This window comes from Anticarsia gemmatalis, chromosome 18 (genome assembly GCF_050436995.1).
Source record: "Anticarsia gemmatalis isolate Benzon Research Colony breed Stoneville strain chromosome 18, ilAntGemm2 primary, whole genome shotgun sequence".
Classification (NCBI taxonomy): Eukaryota; Metazoa; Arthropoda; class Insecta; order Lepidoptera; family Erebidae; genus Anticarsia; species Anticarsia gemmatalis.
This window is the reverse complement of record NC_134762.1, coordinates 8,075,281-8,094,869: the sequence shown is the minus strand read 5'-3', so window position 1 is coordinate 8,094,869 and position 19,589 is coordinate 8,075,281. Positions and strand designations below refer to the sequence as shown.

General features: G+C 35.8%; 2 protein-coding genes across 2 annotated transcripts; both read right to left on the bottom strand.

The window, feature by feature from the left end:
* Positions 1-854: 854 nt before the first annotated feature.
* LOC142980670 (uncharacterized) lies at positions 855-7,404 on the bottom strand. The gene is made up of 6 exons (XM_076126181.1): positions 7,297-7,404; positions 5,665-5,734; positions 4,973-5,073; positions 2,357-2,443; positions 1,960-2,060; positions 855-1,568 (listed from the first exon to the last, which is right to left on the bottom strand). Exons 1-6 carry the CDS (start codon positions 7,324-7,326, stop codon positions 1,361-1,363), a joined length of 597 nt encoding a protein of 198 aa, XP_075982296.1. The 5' UTR covers positions 7,327-7,404; the 3' UTR covers positions 855-1,360.
* Positions 7,405-13,386: 5,982 nt separating this feature from the next.
* LOC142980628 (uncharacterized) lies at positions 13,387-18,086 on the bottom strand. The gene is made up of 6 exons (XM_076126121.1): positions 17,977-18,086; positions 17,046-17,118; positions 16,602-16,708; positions 16,223-16,312; positions 15,617-15,717; positions 13,387-14,355 (listed from the first exon to the last, which is right to left on the bottom strand). Exons 1-6 carry the CDS (start codon positions 18,004-18,006, stop codon positions 14,148-14,150), a joined length of 609 nt encoding a protein of 202 aa, XP_075982236.1. The 5' UTR covers positions 18,007-18,086; the 3' UTR covers positions 13,387-14,147.
* Positions 18,087-19,589: the final 1,503 nt, after the last annotated feature.

Here is a 19,589-nt window from a genome sequence, read left to right as displayed (position 1 = left end):
GCTGAACCTCATTTTTTATGGTTGGACAACTTACACACGGGACTCATTTTATTCCAAACTAAACAGAGCGTGTACTTAGGTAAACAAATAAGTGATAAACATGCTTCCAAATAATATAATTTCAATTTGTGTGATGGGCGTGAGAATGAATGTGAATTTATCCGTATTTATTGTTTGGAATAGGTATTTGTTCTGGGAGGGGATTCGAACCCACTACACGCGGCGATATGGTTATGCAGCGGAGTGACGACGTTAACCATTGCGCCAAACGTGCAATTAAATAAATATAAATCTATCTTCAAACAAAATCGTGGCCACAATACCACAAAGGCTTTACTGTTACAATATGCGTGTGTCACTCAAGCCTTACGGAATAATCTTTCTATTCGCGTCGCTTAGCCGGAAACGCTTCCGTTCTAACGATTGTTCGTGTATCAATTCCTTTATGGATTATGTTCTCTGAATGTGAATGACAATTTGATTACCTGTTTTATAAAGCAAGCGGATTGGCCCGACTCCGTTCGGATATAGTACAATTTTATCTTCTTGATTGCCATTTCTATGGAATTTTGATCCCATCGATCCCATACAAAACTTATCCCGACAGTAACAACTATATTAAAAAAAGAGTTATGCAATTTTGTTTAGTTGTTCAAAAGTTATGCGCGTACCTACATTTTTATTATATACATTTGTCTGAATATTTAATTGAATGTGTAATAGTAAACGTAAGGGTCAAGTTTCCGTCAAAGTAGAAAATAAAAACACAGAAAGTAAAAATGCGTATTTTATATTTTAACTAATCAATAAATTATAATTATAACCATTTACAAGTTGAGCAAAAAAACAGGTTTATAAAGAAACCCTTACAATTTTATCCAATTCTCTTAGATCAATTGGATATGATACAGAGACTGATACGATTCTTGCCTTTGTTTTTTCATGTCGAGATTAGATAAGCGATTTCATATCACTAACAACTTTAATATATTAGGTATATACAGTTACAATTCAATATAGTAGTTATCAACAAACTTAACTGATCGGCGCGGCGTATTCCGCATGTTATTTTTTACGAGTGATTTTAATTGTCAATCTTGATCAAAGTTATACTTGGTCCAATAAAGTAATTTCTGTAATGGGCGTATTTTCACCTGTTTATTTTATTTTGTCGGCTTTTGACTATCGATTGCTGAACAGCTGTCAGCTATCGATATCTATTGCCTAGAAAAGCAATCAGTGTATATCGAATTGGTACTAGTATTTTCATGTCAACTAAAAATCTCAACTTTTTTATGATAATTATTGCACATTTGCAAGAAACGCATTAGTTTCTGTATTAAGTTTAATTGAGATCATATCAGTCTTCTTTTTTGTACCGACAGATGCAGTTTACGGGAATACCTTCCGTAGTTTTGGCTGACTCAATGCCATAAGTGTTGTTTAAGTCAGGGGTAAGACTTAGAACGTAGAATATTATGTCCAAGTTTACGTTTTCACATCGTACATCATAACCTTCTGCCATGCTTCGAGTCAGGTGCTTAGTTGATTTTACATTGCCAGCTTTCCTGCAAAAATATATATTTAATTAAAATCATATCATCAGTAATAGCCGAGTGGTATAAGTTGGTACCTCTTACGCAAGTGGTCGCAGGTTCAAACCCGAGGCAACACACCAATGACATTTCAAAGTCATGTGTGTATTAGAAATAATTATCACTCGCTCCAACGATGAAGGAAAACATCGTGATGCAACCTTGCATGCCTAAGAGTTGTTAACTGTTCTTGGAGGTATACAAAGTCCCCAACCCCCTCCTGGCCAGCGTTGTGGACTCAAGGCCGAACCCCTTCCTTATTGCCAAGCAGTGGGACTAAGATTCAAGTCAGTTCAGAAATGAGCGTGAGCGGAGCTGCGCGGGTCAGTTTCTTATTTATATCGATAATTAAATGATTACTTACTTGCACCACCTAAGATCATAATGTTGTGTGAACTTATCCTTCACCTGCACAACCACTCGCAATCTATCTTCTGTATCTTTTATGTAGTATATAGGTCTACTCTGAAAAACAAATAGAACACTTATAAATATATATTTTCTGCCAATGGGAAAAGGAAGACTCTTTTCTTCAATGTATGGTTAGTGGTACACACAGTGTCAAATTTGTTCAAGTCTGACAACCAGTCTTAATAAAAGGTATCGTGTTATAACCCAGGTAACTGGGTTGTGGAGGTCAGATAGGCATTAGCTCCATGTAAAATACTGATATTCAGCTGCATCTGGTGAGACTGGAAGCCGACTCCAACATAGTTTGGAAGAAAGGCTAGGCTGATAAGTTCAGAAACCTTGGTACTCACGTCTCTATTGGAATCACATTCCGGTTCTTCCTCGCCTTCGCGAGATTCGTAAGATGAATCATTTTCTTGCGCTATTATATCTAGTTTCTGAAAAAAGTAGTTTGAATAGTACTTTTAATAAAATCAGTATTAGAATAAAGCAGTGATAGTGAAGGGGTATATGAGACGTAAGGTCGACGTGACTCAATTTTAGGCATTGCACATAAACTGTACTAAATGTCAAAGTCATTCAATACATGACGTTAATAGGCAAGTCTGTACAAAAATAAGTTTTTCCCCTATTACGCTTTACCATAATAGTCAATGCTAGAAGGTTTTATATAGCTTAAAAATTCTGAAACGCACCCCCAAACATAAAACGTTTTGTGAATTAAATAATAATTAAATAAATATTTTTCCACAACTTATACACGGTCATTTGATTACAAACTATAAAGAGCTTGTACCATGGTAATCAAATAACTGAAAGACATGCTTATATACTTCTAAATATTAGGTCGGGGAAAAAGTCTTTTCGCGTTATAGTATGTATGAACTTGTAATAAATTCTCTTTGGCTTCAAGAATCACAAATGAGTACACAATCATAGGTTTCTTTCAATGAGCTCATGAGGTACACAATTAACGAGCTTTTTTGTGTAGAGAAAAGATTTTACTACAATTTCAAACATACTATAATGCAAAAAGACTTTTTCCCCGACCTAATATATGCTTTTAAAGATAAATTAACAACCAGGCTCATCACATAATATATATTTGTACCGGGTGGGATTTCAACCCGCTACACGCGGCGCTACGGTTATTGCACTGCGCCAAACGTGTAGCTTTATTTACTGTTTTATTTAATAATAATGAATTAATTAGTGATTTATTAGGATCGTGTCTATAGTTGCGAGCAATAACTTGCCACTCTGCCAAAAAACTTTCTCTGTTCAGTAGTTTAGGCGTAAATGTGACACCAATAGATCGGATGTCTTTCGCTTTTATTATACAGGGTGTCCCAAAACTCAACGATAATCCGAGACAGGATGAAAGGCCAAGTCATACCGGTTATAGGAAAAATAAAAAAAAAAATCCATATCACTTAGTTCAGCAATAATAGACACTTTTCAAAAAAGTTGAAATTCCACACCCTTGGTCCCATTTTCAAGTCCTGTGATCACCAATGTCACAATTTCGCAGTGTTTTTTTGAATTTCGTGATCTTAATTAAATATGCTATTAATCGTATAACAAATTAATGCACAAAACATCGTTTATTTAATAAAAAAACTTAAGTTTTAGTGAGTCATCTTTCTCAAAAATATCGTTAGTCAACTTTGACGCTTCATACTGAAAAAAAAATGTACTACACTACCCTTGGCAAGTTATTTCAAAAGTTGGCGCATTTAATCAAGATTACAAAATGGTATAACACTTGCCACTTTTCTTGCCATTAAAAATGTTATTTTTATTTGAACAAAGAGTATCCTCGCAATTGGATCGGACGCAGTGGTACAATTTTATGGCCTCCTCGTTCTCCCGATATAAATCCAGTAGATATTTTTTACTGGGAATGAATAAAAGAAAAAGTTTATTCGAAATCAATACAAAATCTATCAGAACTTAGCCAGAAAATTGACACAGCGTCAGAGGAAATAAATGCAAGGAATTTTGATTGACTGATGCAAAGGTCTTTTGTAATTCATGCCAGAGGAAAACAATTCGGAATTACTTTAGTTTAAGGAGAATAATTAAATAAGATCGATGGTTCGTTCATTGTTTTTTTTTAATTGTTATAACCTATTATGTTTATTACATTAAATATTTGTTATGGACTGACTCAATTACCTCTTTACTAGAAATAGTTGCTTTTCTCTGGCACGAATACAGGCTCTGCAACGGCGTACAAAAGATTTTTTCACCAGTCAAGCGAAATTCCTTGCATTTAATTCTTCTGACGCTGTGTCAATTTTCTGGCGAAGTTCTGATAGATTTTGTATTGATTTCGAAAAGACTTGTTCTTTTATGCATTTCCAGTAAAAAATATCTACTGGATTTAGATCGGGGGAACGAGGAGGCCATAATATTGAACCACTGCGTCCGATCCATATGCGAGGATACTCTTCGTTCAAATAAAAATAACATTTTTAATGGCAAGAAAAGTGGCAAGTGTTATATCATTTTGAAATCTTGATTAAATGCGCCAACTTTTGAAATAACTTGCCAAGGGTAGTATAGTACATTTTTTTTTCAGTATGAAGCGTCAAAGTTGACTAACGATATTTTTGAGAAAGATGACTCACTAAAACTTAAGTTTTTTTATTAAATTAACGATGTTTTGTGCATTAATTTGTTATACGATTAATAGCATATTTAATTAAGATCACGAAATTCAAAAAAACACTGCGAAATTGTGACATTGGTGATCACAGGACTTGAAAATGCGACCAAGGGTGTGGAATTTCAACTTTTTTGAAAAGTGTCTATTATTGCTGAACTAAGTGATATGGATTTTTTTTTTTATTTTTCCTATAACCGGTATGACTTGGCCTTTCATCCTGTCTCGGATTATCGTTGAGTTTTGGGACACCCTGTATAAGAAAAAAAATGCCAAAATTTTAAAATATATCGCTTACTGTTTTCAATGCAGCTAAGGCTTTTTCAACGGCTTCAGTCGGATAATGTTCGTTGTCACAACAATATGGTTTGCCTTCACATGATTTTGGCATAACTGAAACTAAAAATGTATATTAAGTCACAATAGCCGCCTTTACACACACACTCTATCACGCATGAAACAATATCGCGCGTGAAAGAGCGTGCGTGTAAAGGGTGTGCAAGGAAAAACGAAAGAGCGCGCGCCGCGCTCATCTGTCAAGCCCGCGAAGAAAATCACGAGCTAAGAACGCGTGATAGAGCGTGTGTATAAAGGCGGCCAATGCATAATAATATATATAATAATAATGTCCTTCTAGCCGATACCGGCTACGGCGATCAGAGTTACTGAAACTGGCCAACGGTCCACAATCGTGGCTGAGGACCGATGGCTTTCGCCAGTCTACAACCACAACTTCTTAACTTCAAGTTATTTATGAGAAATTCTTAACAGAAAATTTCAGAGGAGAATTTTGATATTTTTGGCCCGACCCAGGATTCGAACCCAAGCTGAGGGTAGAGACCAGTGGAGGAGTTTGGGGGAGACCTTTGCCCGACAATGTGACAGCACAGGTTAAATAGTAATAGTAAAAAATATAATATGGATATCTTAAAGAGGGGAAGCTTTTGCTCGAAAATCAAAATCAGAAAAAAACGATCTAAATTATCTTACCAAGCTTAGCCGAAGTTGAGGTCTCACCATTGTCAGACGAATGAGACATTACTCCACAAAGCCAGTGACTCTGAAAAAAAAAGATAAGTTTTAACTGTGGTATTTATTACATACACAAAAACTTTAACAATTTACAAAATAAATTCTAATAAATACAAAATATTAATTATGTAATTATATTAAGATGACGATTCCAACGAGAGACGAATGGAATCAAGGTCTCTACGCACAAACCAAATCGAGACAGATATGGTACATCGATGGCTCCAAAATGCTCAACGGCAGGAGTCGACACAGGAGGAGGAGACACAGGAGCAGGCGTCCACTCGGAGGACTGCAGCATAAGCAACTAGCCTAGGCAGATATGCTTCAGTCTTCCAAGCAGAAGTACACGCAATCATCGAATGCACCCAAGAGATTATAAAACGAGATACAAAAAATCGCGATATTTATATACAATATATACTCAGCGACAGTCAAGCAGCTATTAAAGCTCTTTGCTGTTTTAAGGTCAATTCGGGACTTGTACTGAATTGCATAAAGAACCTGAACAAGGTAGGCTGAACAAACAAAGTTAGGCTAGTTTGGGTACCAGGCCATGCGGGCATAGATGGGAATGAGAAAGCTGATGAACTTGCACGGAAGGGATCAGAATCACTCCCAATAGGTCCAGAACCAATAATTGGACTGCCTGATGCGACAGTCAAACTGGCCATAACCGACTTCACCAGGGACCAGCATCTGAAAGAATGGAAAGCCATATCTGGACTAACCCATTCGAAACTGTTCATAAACAATGTGAACAAAAGCTGGAGTAATAACCTAATAAACCTCAGCATCAACAGACAGCATCAAGAAAATACTAGGTGCTTTCACAGGACACTACGGCACGAACTACATGCTAAATAAGATAGGAGTCGTAGATGACCCTAAATGCAGGCACTGCAATGAAGAAGCAGAAACCATGAAATACATACTGTGCGAGTGTGATGCTTTAGGAAGGAAAAGAAAGGATCTTCTAGGATGCGGCTACCCTAAACCAGAAGACTACAGGCTGCTTTCGGTGGGGTGCATAGCAAAACTGATAAGTTTTGCCCTGCCCCCCAACGTCTAGAGTAGCAAGGAAGGGGTGACACAAAGGATCAGGAATGGTCGAAGTATCAGCCAGGCATTAACTGGCACCCCCACCCCCTAAGATAAGATAAGATAAGATAATTATATAATTATAATAAATTTAAAAAGACAGGTAGATCGCGCTAAATGTCTTCTCCGCATCGCTGTCTCCCGGGAATTTTCCCAGAATGCTGGTAGCATTATTAGTTTTAAATTAGTCATAGTCAAATAAATGGCGTCCAATGCTAGATTTCTACGAATTCTGCAAAAAATCTTCTGAGATCTTCCTCATAGAATTCCACAACACCGGGTTTCACTCGTCTAGCAAACTGCAAAAACATCAGCATTATCATATGATGCGGCTTAAACAACTTTGACACTAGGTGGACCACTAACCATACGTTACATTGATAGATAGATAGTCTAAATGTAATTAAAAAAAAGTTAAATAATTAAAATTTAAATTCGCACTAGATTAAAAATCTATATAAAAAAATCTTGTAAAATTTTAGCACTCACCAAAAGAACAAAGAGGACGTATTGAATCATTTTGTTATTTAAGTATCTGTTATTTGAAAACAAATTTAAAATTAAGTTCCTTTTGACGCACGACAACTTCTATTGAGCGTTTAAACAACACTGATTGTTAAAACATTTTTGCTGCTCAATATATAATAATGTGATGACTCGAAAACTAGCAATTTACCGGATTACGACACCTCACAGTGCACACGGTTATGACGTAATTGATGAATTGATGACGTGTTTTGGCATCATCAGCACATTAATTTCTTATATAAATTTCCTTAAAAAAATACACGGAAAATACATAATAATAAATTAAAATATGGGATAGTAAATCATTAAATTTTATTGAAATATAGCTTTGAAAACATGTCCATTTAAATTCTGAAAAAAAATCTATCCACTTCAGTATTAAAGTACCATAATATGGTAAATGAAAAAGTTTTATATGAATCTCGACTTATTTATGCAAACTTTTTTGCTTCTTTCACATCTTCATTCATAGATAGGATTACGTAAGAAATAAATAGAATGCACAAAATTAAATATGCTAAAATAACATATTGTATAATTAACTTAAAGGTCAGATTTTTATAGATATGTATTTATGTATATCTATCTGTTTCATTCATATTTCTATATAAATGAAACACATAAATATGTATATCATATAATAAAGCAGGAAAAAGTGTATATGTAGATCAAAGATTTGTAAAGAAAAATAATTGAGGAGGAAAAATTTCTGTCCGTTTATTTCTTTGTATCCTTGCATCTGCAAAAATGCGGGCCGGTTTAAGCAAAACTTTTTTTGTTATGTAACTATAAAGTATAGGCAGCAAATATTTGTATATGCTACGTTTCATCTTGGTACGCAACATACAAACTTAAGTATGCAGTTGTTAAACAGTTTCTTGATCGTTGAACATTGAACTGCAGATACATATAAGTTTATTGCGGCACTGCTAAAGAAAGACATTCATAATCTCTGGATGGATTGATTTTGAAGGAACTCACAATAAGATAAAAGGGACTCTGTAGGTACATGCTTGTTTTGTAAGAATCAGTTTCTGCGGGATTGGGATTTGGCTGGGAAAAACTTTTATCACAAATAAATTCCATGCATGGTACTCAATATTTTTAATCTTTTTTTACGCATTACTGTCCCACTGCTGAACAAGAGCTGCTTTCCGCATTTTGGAGAAAGAACTTTTAGACATGCAATGTTTCATCACGATCCTCAAATTTTAGAACAACTGATTATTGTCTATACTAATATTATAAAATTGTAGAGTTTGTTTGTTTCGCTAATCTCAGGAACTACTGGTGCGAATTTTGAAAACTCGTTTACTGTTGGATAGCCTATTTATTGAGGAAGGTTATGGGCTGTATAACATCACGCTATGACCAATAGAATACCAGAAAAAACTTTAAGCGCACCCTAGCTAAGTGAGTCCTTGAAGAAATGCGTAGTCTAAATTGGGATTTTGCATTCCATCAAAATAAACACTAAATACATTGTGTTTGTAATTCCCCGCAACAAATATATTATATGACTAGCTGACCCGCGCAACTTCGCTTGCGTCACATAAGAGAGAATGGGTCAAAATTTTCCCCGTTTTGTAACATTTTTTACTGGTACTCTGCTCCTATTGGTCGTAGCGTGATGATATATAGCCTATAACCTTCCTCGATAAATGTGCTATCTAACACTGAAAGAATTTTTAAAATTGGACCAGTAGTTCCTGAGATTAGCGCGTTCAAACAAACAAACAAACAAACAATCAAACAAACAAACTCTTTAGCTTTATAATATTAGTATAGATATTCTTTGAAACATTTGCATAAAAAATATTGGGGAAAAGTCATCTATTATTTTAGTAAAAACTCTTTTTATAACATACGATGCAATATTAGAGAGCGATGTAACGCTTACGTACTAATACACTCAGCGGCAGAAAAAGTGGCCCAAAGCAAAACTACGATAAAACTTTTTAGAATATCAATATATGGTTACTATTTTGGCTATAACTATTAGTTAAACAGTTTATACACAAGTTTAGTTACAATTTACATTAAATAGTCGTAATTTTTAATGAAAAATGGGAAAAATTAAAAAATACAGCTTTTGTCGAAATCGCTTACTGAAAGTTTTTGCAAAAACCTAATTCTGCACCAAAGAAAAAATCTAGTTTATTCCGCGTGTTAACTCCTCTAGCATTTATGGTGACCTGCATGCATTCTGGCACGCTTTGGAGGATGTTTTAATTACTTCTTGAAGAACTTTATCCCACACTCTGACTAGAGCGGTTCTTCGCTCACCAAGTGATTCTGGTGGGTTGGGCAGTGCGCATACACTGTTTTTTAGCATGTGCCAGACATGTTCTATGGGGTTGATGTCTGGACTGTGAGCAGGCTAAGCCAGTTTTTGAATCCCGATATCAGCAAGGTGCGATTCCACAACGCGGGCGCTATGAGCGCGCGCATTAAACTGCATTAGAGTTAATCCTCCCGACCAATGAAATCCATAAGTGGTACAACATGGTCTTGGAAGATTTCTTCAATGTACCCGGCTGCTGTTAGGCGCTGATCTACGATGACAAGCTCCGTACGTGCCTCCAAACATACACCTCTCCATACCATAACAGACCTACCTTTGTAACTGACCGTCTGACGTGTTGTGTTGGGAAAAAACCGTCCTTAATGGTGTCTCTACACTCTCTCACGACCATTTAGTGCTCTTAATGCTACTCAGCACTCATCGGTTAACAAGAACTTGCTCCATTGGTCGATAGCCAATTCACATGTTTACGAGCAAATCGTAATCGCGCAACTCGATGGTGTCTCTCGAGTTCTGGTACTCGGGTTGGTCTTCCTGCCTGTAAATTACGTTCTTTTATCCTTCGCCTCATGTTCCGTTCACTAAGAATGACTCCGCGTGCCGCTTGAAGCCTCTAGTGAATCTCAAACGCTGTCAGAAAGCGGTTTCTCAGCACCTCGAGGTTAACAAATCGGTCATCTCTTGCGGATGTACATCGTGTTCGTCCAATTCCTGGTCGCCGCGTGTAGAGACCAGTCTCACGATACCTCCTAATCGCAGACCTTAAAGTGGTACGCGATACATTGAAAAATGCAGCCACCTCTCAATGGTAATGGCCCTGATCGGACAACAAGACCACCTAAGCCACTTGTTCAGCAGTAAGTGGCATCTTCAAATCTTTTCTAAAATCTAAATAGACCAATAATCAATAAAAATCATAAAGAAAATCGTTTCCGTGCAGCAATATTTCAAAATACAGAATTCAACTGACCTCTCGAATCAACACTGAATTCAGTTCTAACACACATTGTTAGAAAAAGTCATCCGTCACTTAAATTAATCTGAAATTCAACACTTCATAACACTAAACAGATCACTTCGCAACTACTTACAACAATATATCTTTCATATATTACTTAATTTGTTTACAAATTCACGATAAGCGCTTGGGCCACTTTTTCTGCCGCTGAGTGTATGTAGCAGGCAATGACCTTAATTATTTACGGTCCTAGGTATTAATTATACATATTTGGCCATATTTTTAAACTATAATATCATGTTCAACGATAAAACCTATCTATCTAATTATATTTAAAAAACCAGTCTGAGCGTAGAAAATAAAATCTTCTTACAAAAGTGTTCGATAAAATGGGCTATTTCCAAACTTAATATAGACTATCAACGATATTTTACTCATACTTTTCGCTTTAAAGCTACATCAGAATACTTATTATGTACATTTGTTGGCCACTAGTGATAGTCATTTCGATAGTCACTATGCTTGCTTTGACGTAATGTACTTATTACTGTCATTTAAGGAAAAAGAGCAGTGTACAGTATGATGCGATAATGCGAGGATTGGCACATACTGCCTTTTTCGGTGTTGGGTAAGCTGCTTCAGGCTTGTGGGCATTTTACAGCGGCGGTACCTGCGCAGCCCGTTATAACAGGCAGGTCTTGGGAGCGGTCTGATGCCTAGTTAGATTAAACCCGACCAGCTCACGTTGATAGCGTTTAGTTCCCTTGTCGGGCAGACTCAATTGTATAATCATATCACATATCCGCATAGACACTTTCACTCAATAGGGATGTTTCCATGGTAACAGAACAGAAATTATAATTAGTCCACCAGTCAGATAACTTAAAAATATTAGACACGTATTTTTATTTCATGAAAAACCTATGAAGTGTCTTTAAAAAGCATTAAAGTTATGGAGTGGGGGATAATGACGTCACGGTGTTGTACATTTTGTACTCTAACGTGACGTCATGCGAATTTTCAACTCAAAAAAAGTTGTCTTTAAAGAAAAAAAAAAAAAAAAATGTATCGCGGTAATAATTTGATTATGCACAAAAATGACAAATACATACGTGTGCAATTATTTTTCACAATCTACTAGATGGACTAAAAACAAAATTAGTCATCATCCCTATTATAAAAGGGTACGAGCCTATTTCCATGTATCGGGCACTCCACCACAAACTCTGGGCAACTATTGAGAAATAATCGAATATAAAAAAAGAACGCTTTGCTCGACCCAGAAATTGAACTTGAGACCTCTAGACCAGCAGTCGAATACTCTGCCGACCGCGTCTGAGGCAGTTTAAACTCATATAATGTAAAAAAATGTACTATCTCCAAAAATAGTAATTTGTATAACAAATGAGTAATAAACGCACGAATCAGAATCATTTTCCTTTAAAATATAGGCAGCGTAATTAAATAATTATAATTATATTTTACGTAGAAATGTTCTCAGTAACGATAACACTATGTCACATAATATTTATCGGTAATAATACGTCATCAAAAAACCATTACTGGGTTTAATTGAATTATCTCTATGGTAATAAACCGTTATAATTCTACAAACTTCTATAAACAGTGAATATGTTTATGCATCACTTGCAAACGGCTGAACCGTTTTGGGTATTTCCTAGTGTTATACGTGATAAATGCAAACATCTGTAGCGCGAGTATACAGTCAGTAGGGAAAGATCATTGCCCCTTGTACGCGGGGCACATACATTACATACAGTCAAAATAATCTATACTAATCTATACTAATATTATAAAGCTGAAGAGTTTGTTTGTTTGTTTGATTGTTTGTTTGTTTGTTTGATCGCGCTAATCTCAGGAATTCCGTTCCATTCGCAGCTTGCGAAGACTGCTACTCGATAATTTGGTAAAACTCGAAAGATATCTAGATAATAGATCGGGTTCGAACATGTTAATATATTCTTTTTTAACCACTAATGCTATTTGGTAAGAGAGGGTTATACCTAGATTGTCGGTCTAAAATAAATATGTAAGCAGAGAGTTGTACTCTGATAATCAAATAACTGATGAACATATCTAATTATATACTTCTAAAACCATTCTTATGTAGGTACAATTACAACCGGGCTCTGAACTTATACTCGTGCTCATCACACGAATATTTGTCCCGGGTGAGATTTGGACCCACCACACGCAACGTGGTGACCGCTTTAACCACTCCGCCAAAAGTGCAATTTGTTCCAATTACCTATAAATGAGTGGGTTATTCATTGTAAGTTATAAATAAATTTAACTTGAATATGACGTCACAATGTTTCTGACGTATATGACATACGACGCCGCGTAAATGTCCTGGTTTTAATTCACATACGGAAAAAGTATTTTATGTAAACCGCAAATTATATACATTATATAAGGTAATAACTGCCTGTGTGACGCGGTTAGTAGTTTAACCGACTGCTAATCATGAAGTCTCGGATTTGATTCTCGAGTCGGGCAAAGTGATATTGGTCTTTTATAATTTTTATTTGACTGTTTTTCCATGGTAGCCCGGAGTTTGGTAACGTGTCCGGAATATGGTAATAGGCTTGCCTCCTATTACATAAGACTAAGTTAATGGCGAAACGTGGGTATTTAATACACCTCTGCCTTAACTTCGTGGATAACAGACGTGATATTATGATTAATGTATATTATTATGATAAATATAAAAGAAATAAAACTTCTTTTTATAAACTTATCCTTAATTTATTAACATTTCTACAGAGTTTAAGTTCATTTAGTTTTTATTTGGTAGTAATTTGGTAGTAACGATAACGATGCTATAAAACTTTGTGATATATTACATTTAATTTGTATGCTTAATGATATGTAGCGCTATTTTCTATACTTAGTACTATCGAAATTCGGTCAGCTATCAAGATAAAATTAAAATTAAAAGATTTTGTATGAAAATCTGATCAGCGCCTCTAGTGGAGGCCATATGAACTAATTTTGGCAGAATATTTCAAATGTCAAACTCATGATAGTGCGGACTGTAGAAAATCGCGCTACTGTAGTTACCTTATTACAAATAATACTGTTTATTAGGGCAGATCAACTAATTTGTCATTAAGAATAAGCACGCAAAATTAATCGAATATTCTTGAGATCAACTTATAATAATTTACTTGTACAATTACTTATATTATAATGCAACGGGTCTTTAGCGCAAAGATTTTGTTAGCTTTTGTATTCTGTGTTCGGTATCGACACTTTTGAAATAGCAAAGACTGCGTAAGGGTAGTCGTAGTTGTAGACACTCGCGCCGAAAGGAGACGACTTAGCTACTACATCAGTCAGTTTGTCCTCGACCACGATGAGTAACTGACATGACACGATGTATAACCCAATCAAAATGTCGAGTGAACAAAAAATAAGGTATCGTAACCTTTAATTGTCAGTCATGCTAAAGACCCGTTATAATTATATATCTTTGGTATGATATCTTGAAAGTTTGTAATTATGTGATTTGGCCATCTTTAATTTTCAGTAAGTACTTTGATATTTACAAGCGCAACAGACTGGTATACCGCTCTTGGCTCTCGCCCACTCCAGTTTGTAATTGCCATGGATGTTAGGTTTCAAACTTAAGACTAAAAAGCTATGATTGATGTACTTGTTCTCGCAAGACACGCTGTACTCTTGCAACGTCGAATCCAAGAAGTGAGACGCCCTGGTAGGTCGACCTTCCTTCCTGTTAGTAAAAGAAAACTTATTTAAAAATGTGGTTTTAATAACCGATGAAAATATCTGCAGCACGAGTTTCTGCCAGTATCGCAAAAACTGCTAGCTATCAACAAATTTTGTATGAAAGATGAGCGGCCGTAGCGGGTGCCGTAGGAAATAATACTTTAGTACTTTTTAAATGTCCAATTGTCGATACTCGATAATACTGCTTGTAAAAAACGCGCTACTGTATATTTCTTCAAGATAGCCACAGTCACATTTATTTCATAGAAATGTTTATTAGTAGTCGACAGTAAATAAGATAGCAGTATCTTATATCCTCCTACAACAAGAAAAATACATTATGAATCATGCATTTTTCCTTTTGTACATATTTTGTTTCGCGTGCAAAAGCCACGCCTCTGAGCTCTGCTAGTGGTGTGGTGTTGACCAAATTTCCTGCTCCATCAAAAACTTTGTCAATGGCCTTATTCGGAATTTATTCGTTATGTATTGTCATCGTTGAATCACTCGTGGATTTACAAGGCTTGACATTGCCATGACTTGCCATGACTCACAAACGTTGTATTCACAGTCAGACTATATTTGCATAGTATCTTTAAGTACTCGTAAAAATTAGAAGTGTAAATAATTTACTGACATTGTTTCTTTGACATGAGTCGGCAATCTAGTTTATTATTATCGTTATGTAGTCATAATTAGAAAACGCGAAATTTTAGTTGGTAGGTTTTGGTAACACTGTAATGGGGTCTTTATTTAAGTCATTTAGTAGCGCGGTTCTCGACAGTCGATTTTGCCGAGTATCGAGAGTTATACCTAAATTTTTCGTAAGCTGGTTTTCGCTAGCCAACAGTGGTAGAGAATCGAGCTACAGTACCTCGATTCTCTACCACTATCGACTATCGACAACCGGCTAGCTATCGACATTTTGACATTTAGAATAATATAATATTATACTAAATATAATAGAATATAATACTAAAACAAAAAAACACAACTCCCGCACTACTACTGCCAAAATAGTTTCTACGACACCCGTCAGAGGCGCAGATCAGATTTTCATACATAATATCTCGATTACAGTCGGTTGTCGGTAGTCGATAGTAAAAGAGAATCGAGCTACAGTTCTATTTAACTTGTTCGTTCTTGATTTATATTTATGTATAGGTATCTCATACCTGTTGTACCTATTTCTTTATATATTCATCAGTAATGAATAATTATGCAAGATAGATGTTCCGAAATAGGGAATCATTTCAAATACTCACTCGCACCACATGACGCTCAGCCGTTGCTGGAACTTCCCTTTTAACTGTACCACCACTCTGTCTTGACCATTTTCATCAACAATGTAGTAAATGGGATCATTCTGCAAAACATTTTAAGTTTATTTTAATGTACGAGATACACCTAACGTATATTCGCTGCTGGAAGGTACGACGCTAGGCTCAACGCGACTTAACTTCGGCTGTCATCTCATAGGTACTCGTGGCTTAGATAACAACAGCCGCGCGGAGCGATCTTTATGGTTAGGTTACATTGGCCGAGATGGTTCTGTGGATGGGTGACCATTTTATGCATATCGAGTTCTTCCGTGTTTCGGAAAGCACGTAAATCTGTGGGTCCCGTCTGTCATTTTCAAAGATCTTTGACAGTTGTTAACAGTAGTCAGAAGCTTGAAAGTCTGACAACCAGTCTTACCGAAGGGTGTCGTGTTATAATCCAGGTAACTGGATTGTGGAGGTCCAATATGCAGTCGCACCACGTAAAGTACTGGTATTCAGCTGCATTCAGTGAGACTGGAAGCCGACTCTCGAACATAGGTGGAAGAAAGGCTAGGTTAATTAATGATAATGAGTTAAGTAGGTGCTTACAGTTGCATCAGAACTACAGTCCGGTTGGTCGTATCTTACTGGATTTGATGAGTTGGTGTCTTCCAATTTAACCACTTCATTAGAAATTTCCTGAAAATATTGAGTCGGTTAATAAAACTTTCCGCATTAAGAATTGCTCCCGTGATTTTAGCAAACATACAAACAAATTGCATAAAGTACAATTCGATCTAAAACCAGTTTTTTACTTATTTATAACATTTTTATTTAACTTTTGAAGGAACACCTTTTACTATCACCGTGTTGATAGAGGTCAAGTCTATTGCCGTATACGTCACCAAATTTTGGGCTTTTTTAATATGAATTTAAAAGAACGTTAAGAAATATCATCTATACTAATGTATAGATTAACCATACTTACCAAAGCGTCCACATCTTTTATCATGTCATTTAAAATATTCAATGGGTAGTTTTCGTCGTCAAAGCAGAATTCCATATCCTTATTCTTGCAAGATTTGGGCATCTTAACTATAACGATACAAACGTAATAAGCATCTGTAGAGCAATGTACAATCGGAACCATCGAGTTTTGAGAGTTTGACATTAAAAATGTACCGCAAAAATAGTAACTAGGACGTCCGCTAGAGGCGCTGATCAGATTTTCATTAAAAAATGTTCGATAGCTGTGTGTGTATGTGTATGTGTAATAATTTATTGTGAAGGTTTTTTTTTTGTAAATAACTGTTTTAACCGGGCAAAGCCAGAGTGGGTCTTTAAAGGCTTTAAAAAAAAATTAAGGAAGTCTCGGACAGAAATTCATTATCGATTTGTAATGACTCCAATACTTTTTATCATAAGTACTTACATTTCTTTACTCCATAGAAAACAGGTTCACCATTGTCGGTCGCCAAAGGAACTGCTTCTTGAAGAAGAGCACCCTGAAAGATCAAGAACAGGAATGATATCTGTACTTAGCCTGTATATCGGGAACACTATCATAATAAGTAATATCACTACTGCCAGGGAACTAGTTGCGCTCACCGGTCGGTAAACGATCTGTGGGTTAAGCAACCCTTGGCTCAGTCATTCTATAGATGGGTGACCGCATAGTGGTATTTGACCTGGGCGTCGCCGTGCTTCGGAGGGCACGTAAAAAGTCGGTCCCGGTTGTTGTCTATTAAGATAACAGTCGTTAAGCCATGTCAAAGGCCTCTCGGGCGGCCTGAACGACTTTGACACTAGGTTGACCACTAATCATACGACTAATAAAAATAAAATATTATTAAGTCATGTAACCGGAAAGTTTAAAATATACAAAAAAGATCCGGAGGAACTTAAATCAGCATTATACAAGGTCGAGCGGAGACGTAACTATTTAAAATATGCATCTGTTTATAACATTTTTTTTTGATGTCGGACTTTTTAAAAAAACTCGGCCATCGACCGGCCTTGGCATGACAAGGTCTTTAAAAAACGCATTTATTGTATCGAATTAACGAAAAATGCTTGTCTATGTGTTGTATGTCTCTAAAAATTCTTCTTTTATTACTCCGCTACACTTTCCAAGGAACATACATATTATGTACCTCTACATACATGCCAAAAGGTAGCTTTTTGAGTTCACTACTTCCGGATAACCGGTTCAGGATATCTTGGCGTAGTCTGTCAGTCAGTCACTAAGTAACTAAGGAATTTAATATATTTGTATAAAAATATACCTACTTAAAAAAGTCACAACCGTCTATAAAATTCAAAAATATAATTTTCTATCACTCATATATTTTAAATAGACTTACCATACAAATTAATGCAAATAAACAGCACATTGTATATTTAATTTAAATTTCGAGGAAATAAAATAGCTTTTTATATATTTTGAAGGCTTAGTTTCAACTCGAATGACGACTTACTCACTGGTTTGAGAATACTATCTGCGGATTCTTATATTGGACAAGTTTTGCCTGGTGACTAATATTGCCAGGACTAATCAACACTAAAGCATTAATCATATTGCAAGTAACTAGTAACTTAGAAACGGCCAGTTTCTGTATCAAAAGTAATAGTTAAAGTATAGGGGTAAACTAAAAATGTCAGTGAAATGTTTCTTCACGAATTTACTGATAGTTTTATAAAGAAACAAATTTGCTCTCACTAAACCAAATTTCAAGTAAAAGTCAAAATGTATTTTGCAGTTACTTTAGATATGTATGAAGAAAGTGGCCGTAAACAAATTATATTAATAGCAATAGACTTGTCCCTGTTACTGGCATTGTTAATGGCGAAACGCGAGAGTATTTACATATATTACGATCAATACGATTCTTAAAAACTTCAATCGCTTCATTCACATCTATACACCACCGGCACAGCTGTAGGTCACCCTAATATATACTTTCTAACAGAATGCCTTTTAATCTAGACTATTATGAGGTAGCTATACAATTGCTGTCATTAAACATAGTATCGTGAATACATAAATCATAAACAAAAAATGCAGGTATATCCACAACAGGTTTCCTTACAATGTGAGTCAGACAAATATTAATCTGTATGCTCAAGAAGGCAAGATGACGAGTTAGTCATTCAGCAAAAATTGTGAGATATCTTAACGGTACCAGTATGTACTCTTATTATTAATACTAAAATCTGTCTGTCTCAGACACTTTCAAGGTAAAACGGCTCAACCGATCTTGTAAAATTTCGACATACATATATACGAAGACCTGCGTCAGTCAGTTGGCAACTGGTGTACGTCAGTTTGGTAGGAACCATTATTGCAGTATATTGCAAATCTCTAGCGGGCACCGAAGGAATCATTACACAGTATATTTTAAACTAGCTGACCCGCGCAACTTTGCTTGCGTCACATAAAAGATAATGGTTTTGCACGTTTTTGTAATATTATTTACTGCCACTTTTGAAAAAACAAATGTACATCATACAAATGTTCAAAACGTTGTCAACTGACATACACAATAGCTTCCAAAACGTGACATACACACCTCCAGTGCATTATAGGTCGGTATACCTTTTTTATCGAAAATCCATTTTTTACTGTCTCGTAATTACGGGTATGAGTTTAATCTTCTTCTTGGCAATCAGCTCTGCATGTTTCGTCTTATCCTTTGCCAGACGAAAGAGTTCAGCAGCACTCCTTTGCCCGTCCATTCTCTAATGTTTCGCAGCCTCGCATCTATTAAACTCATACCCGTAATTACGATAGAGTAAAAAATGGAATGACTATTAAAAACGGTGTTACGACCTTCTGCGCTGGAAGTGTCGAAATATAAGTTATAATAATATGGACATAAAAGTTATGCACACTTGCAGGGCGTGAGTCAGTAACTTCAAAATTCATTTGGTATTTCCAATTGATTCCTAAGAAGTCTAGTATAACAGCGTTATTTTT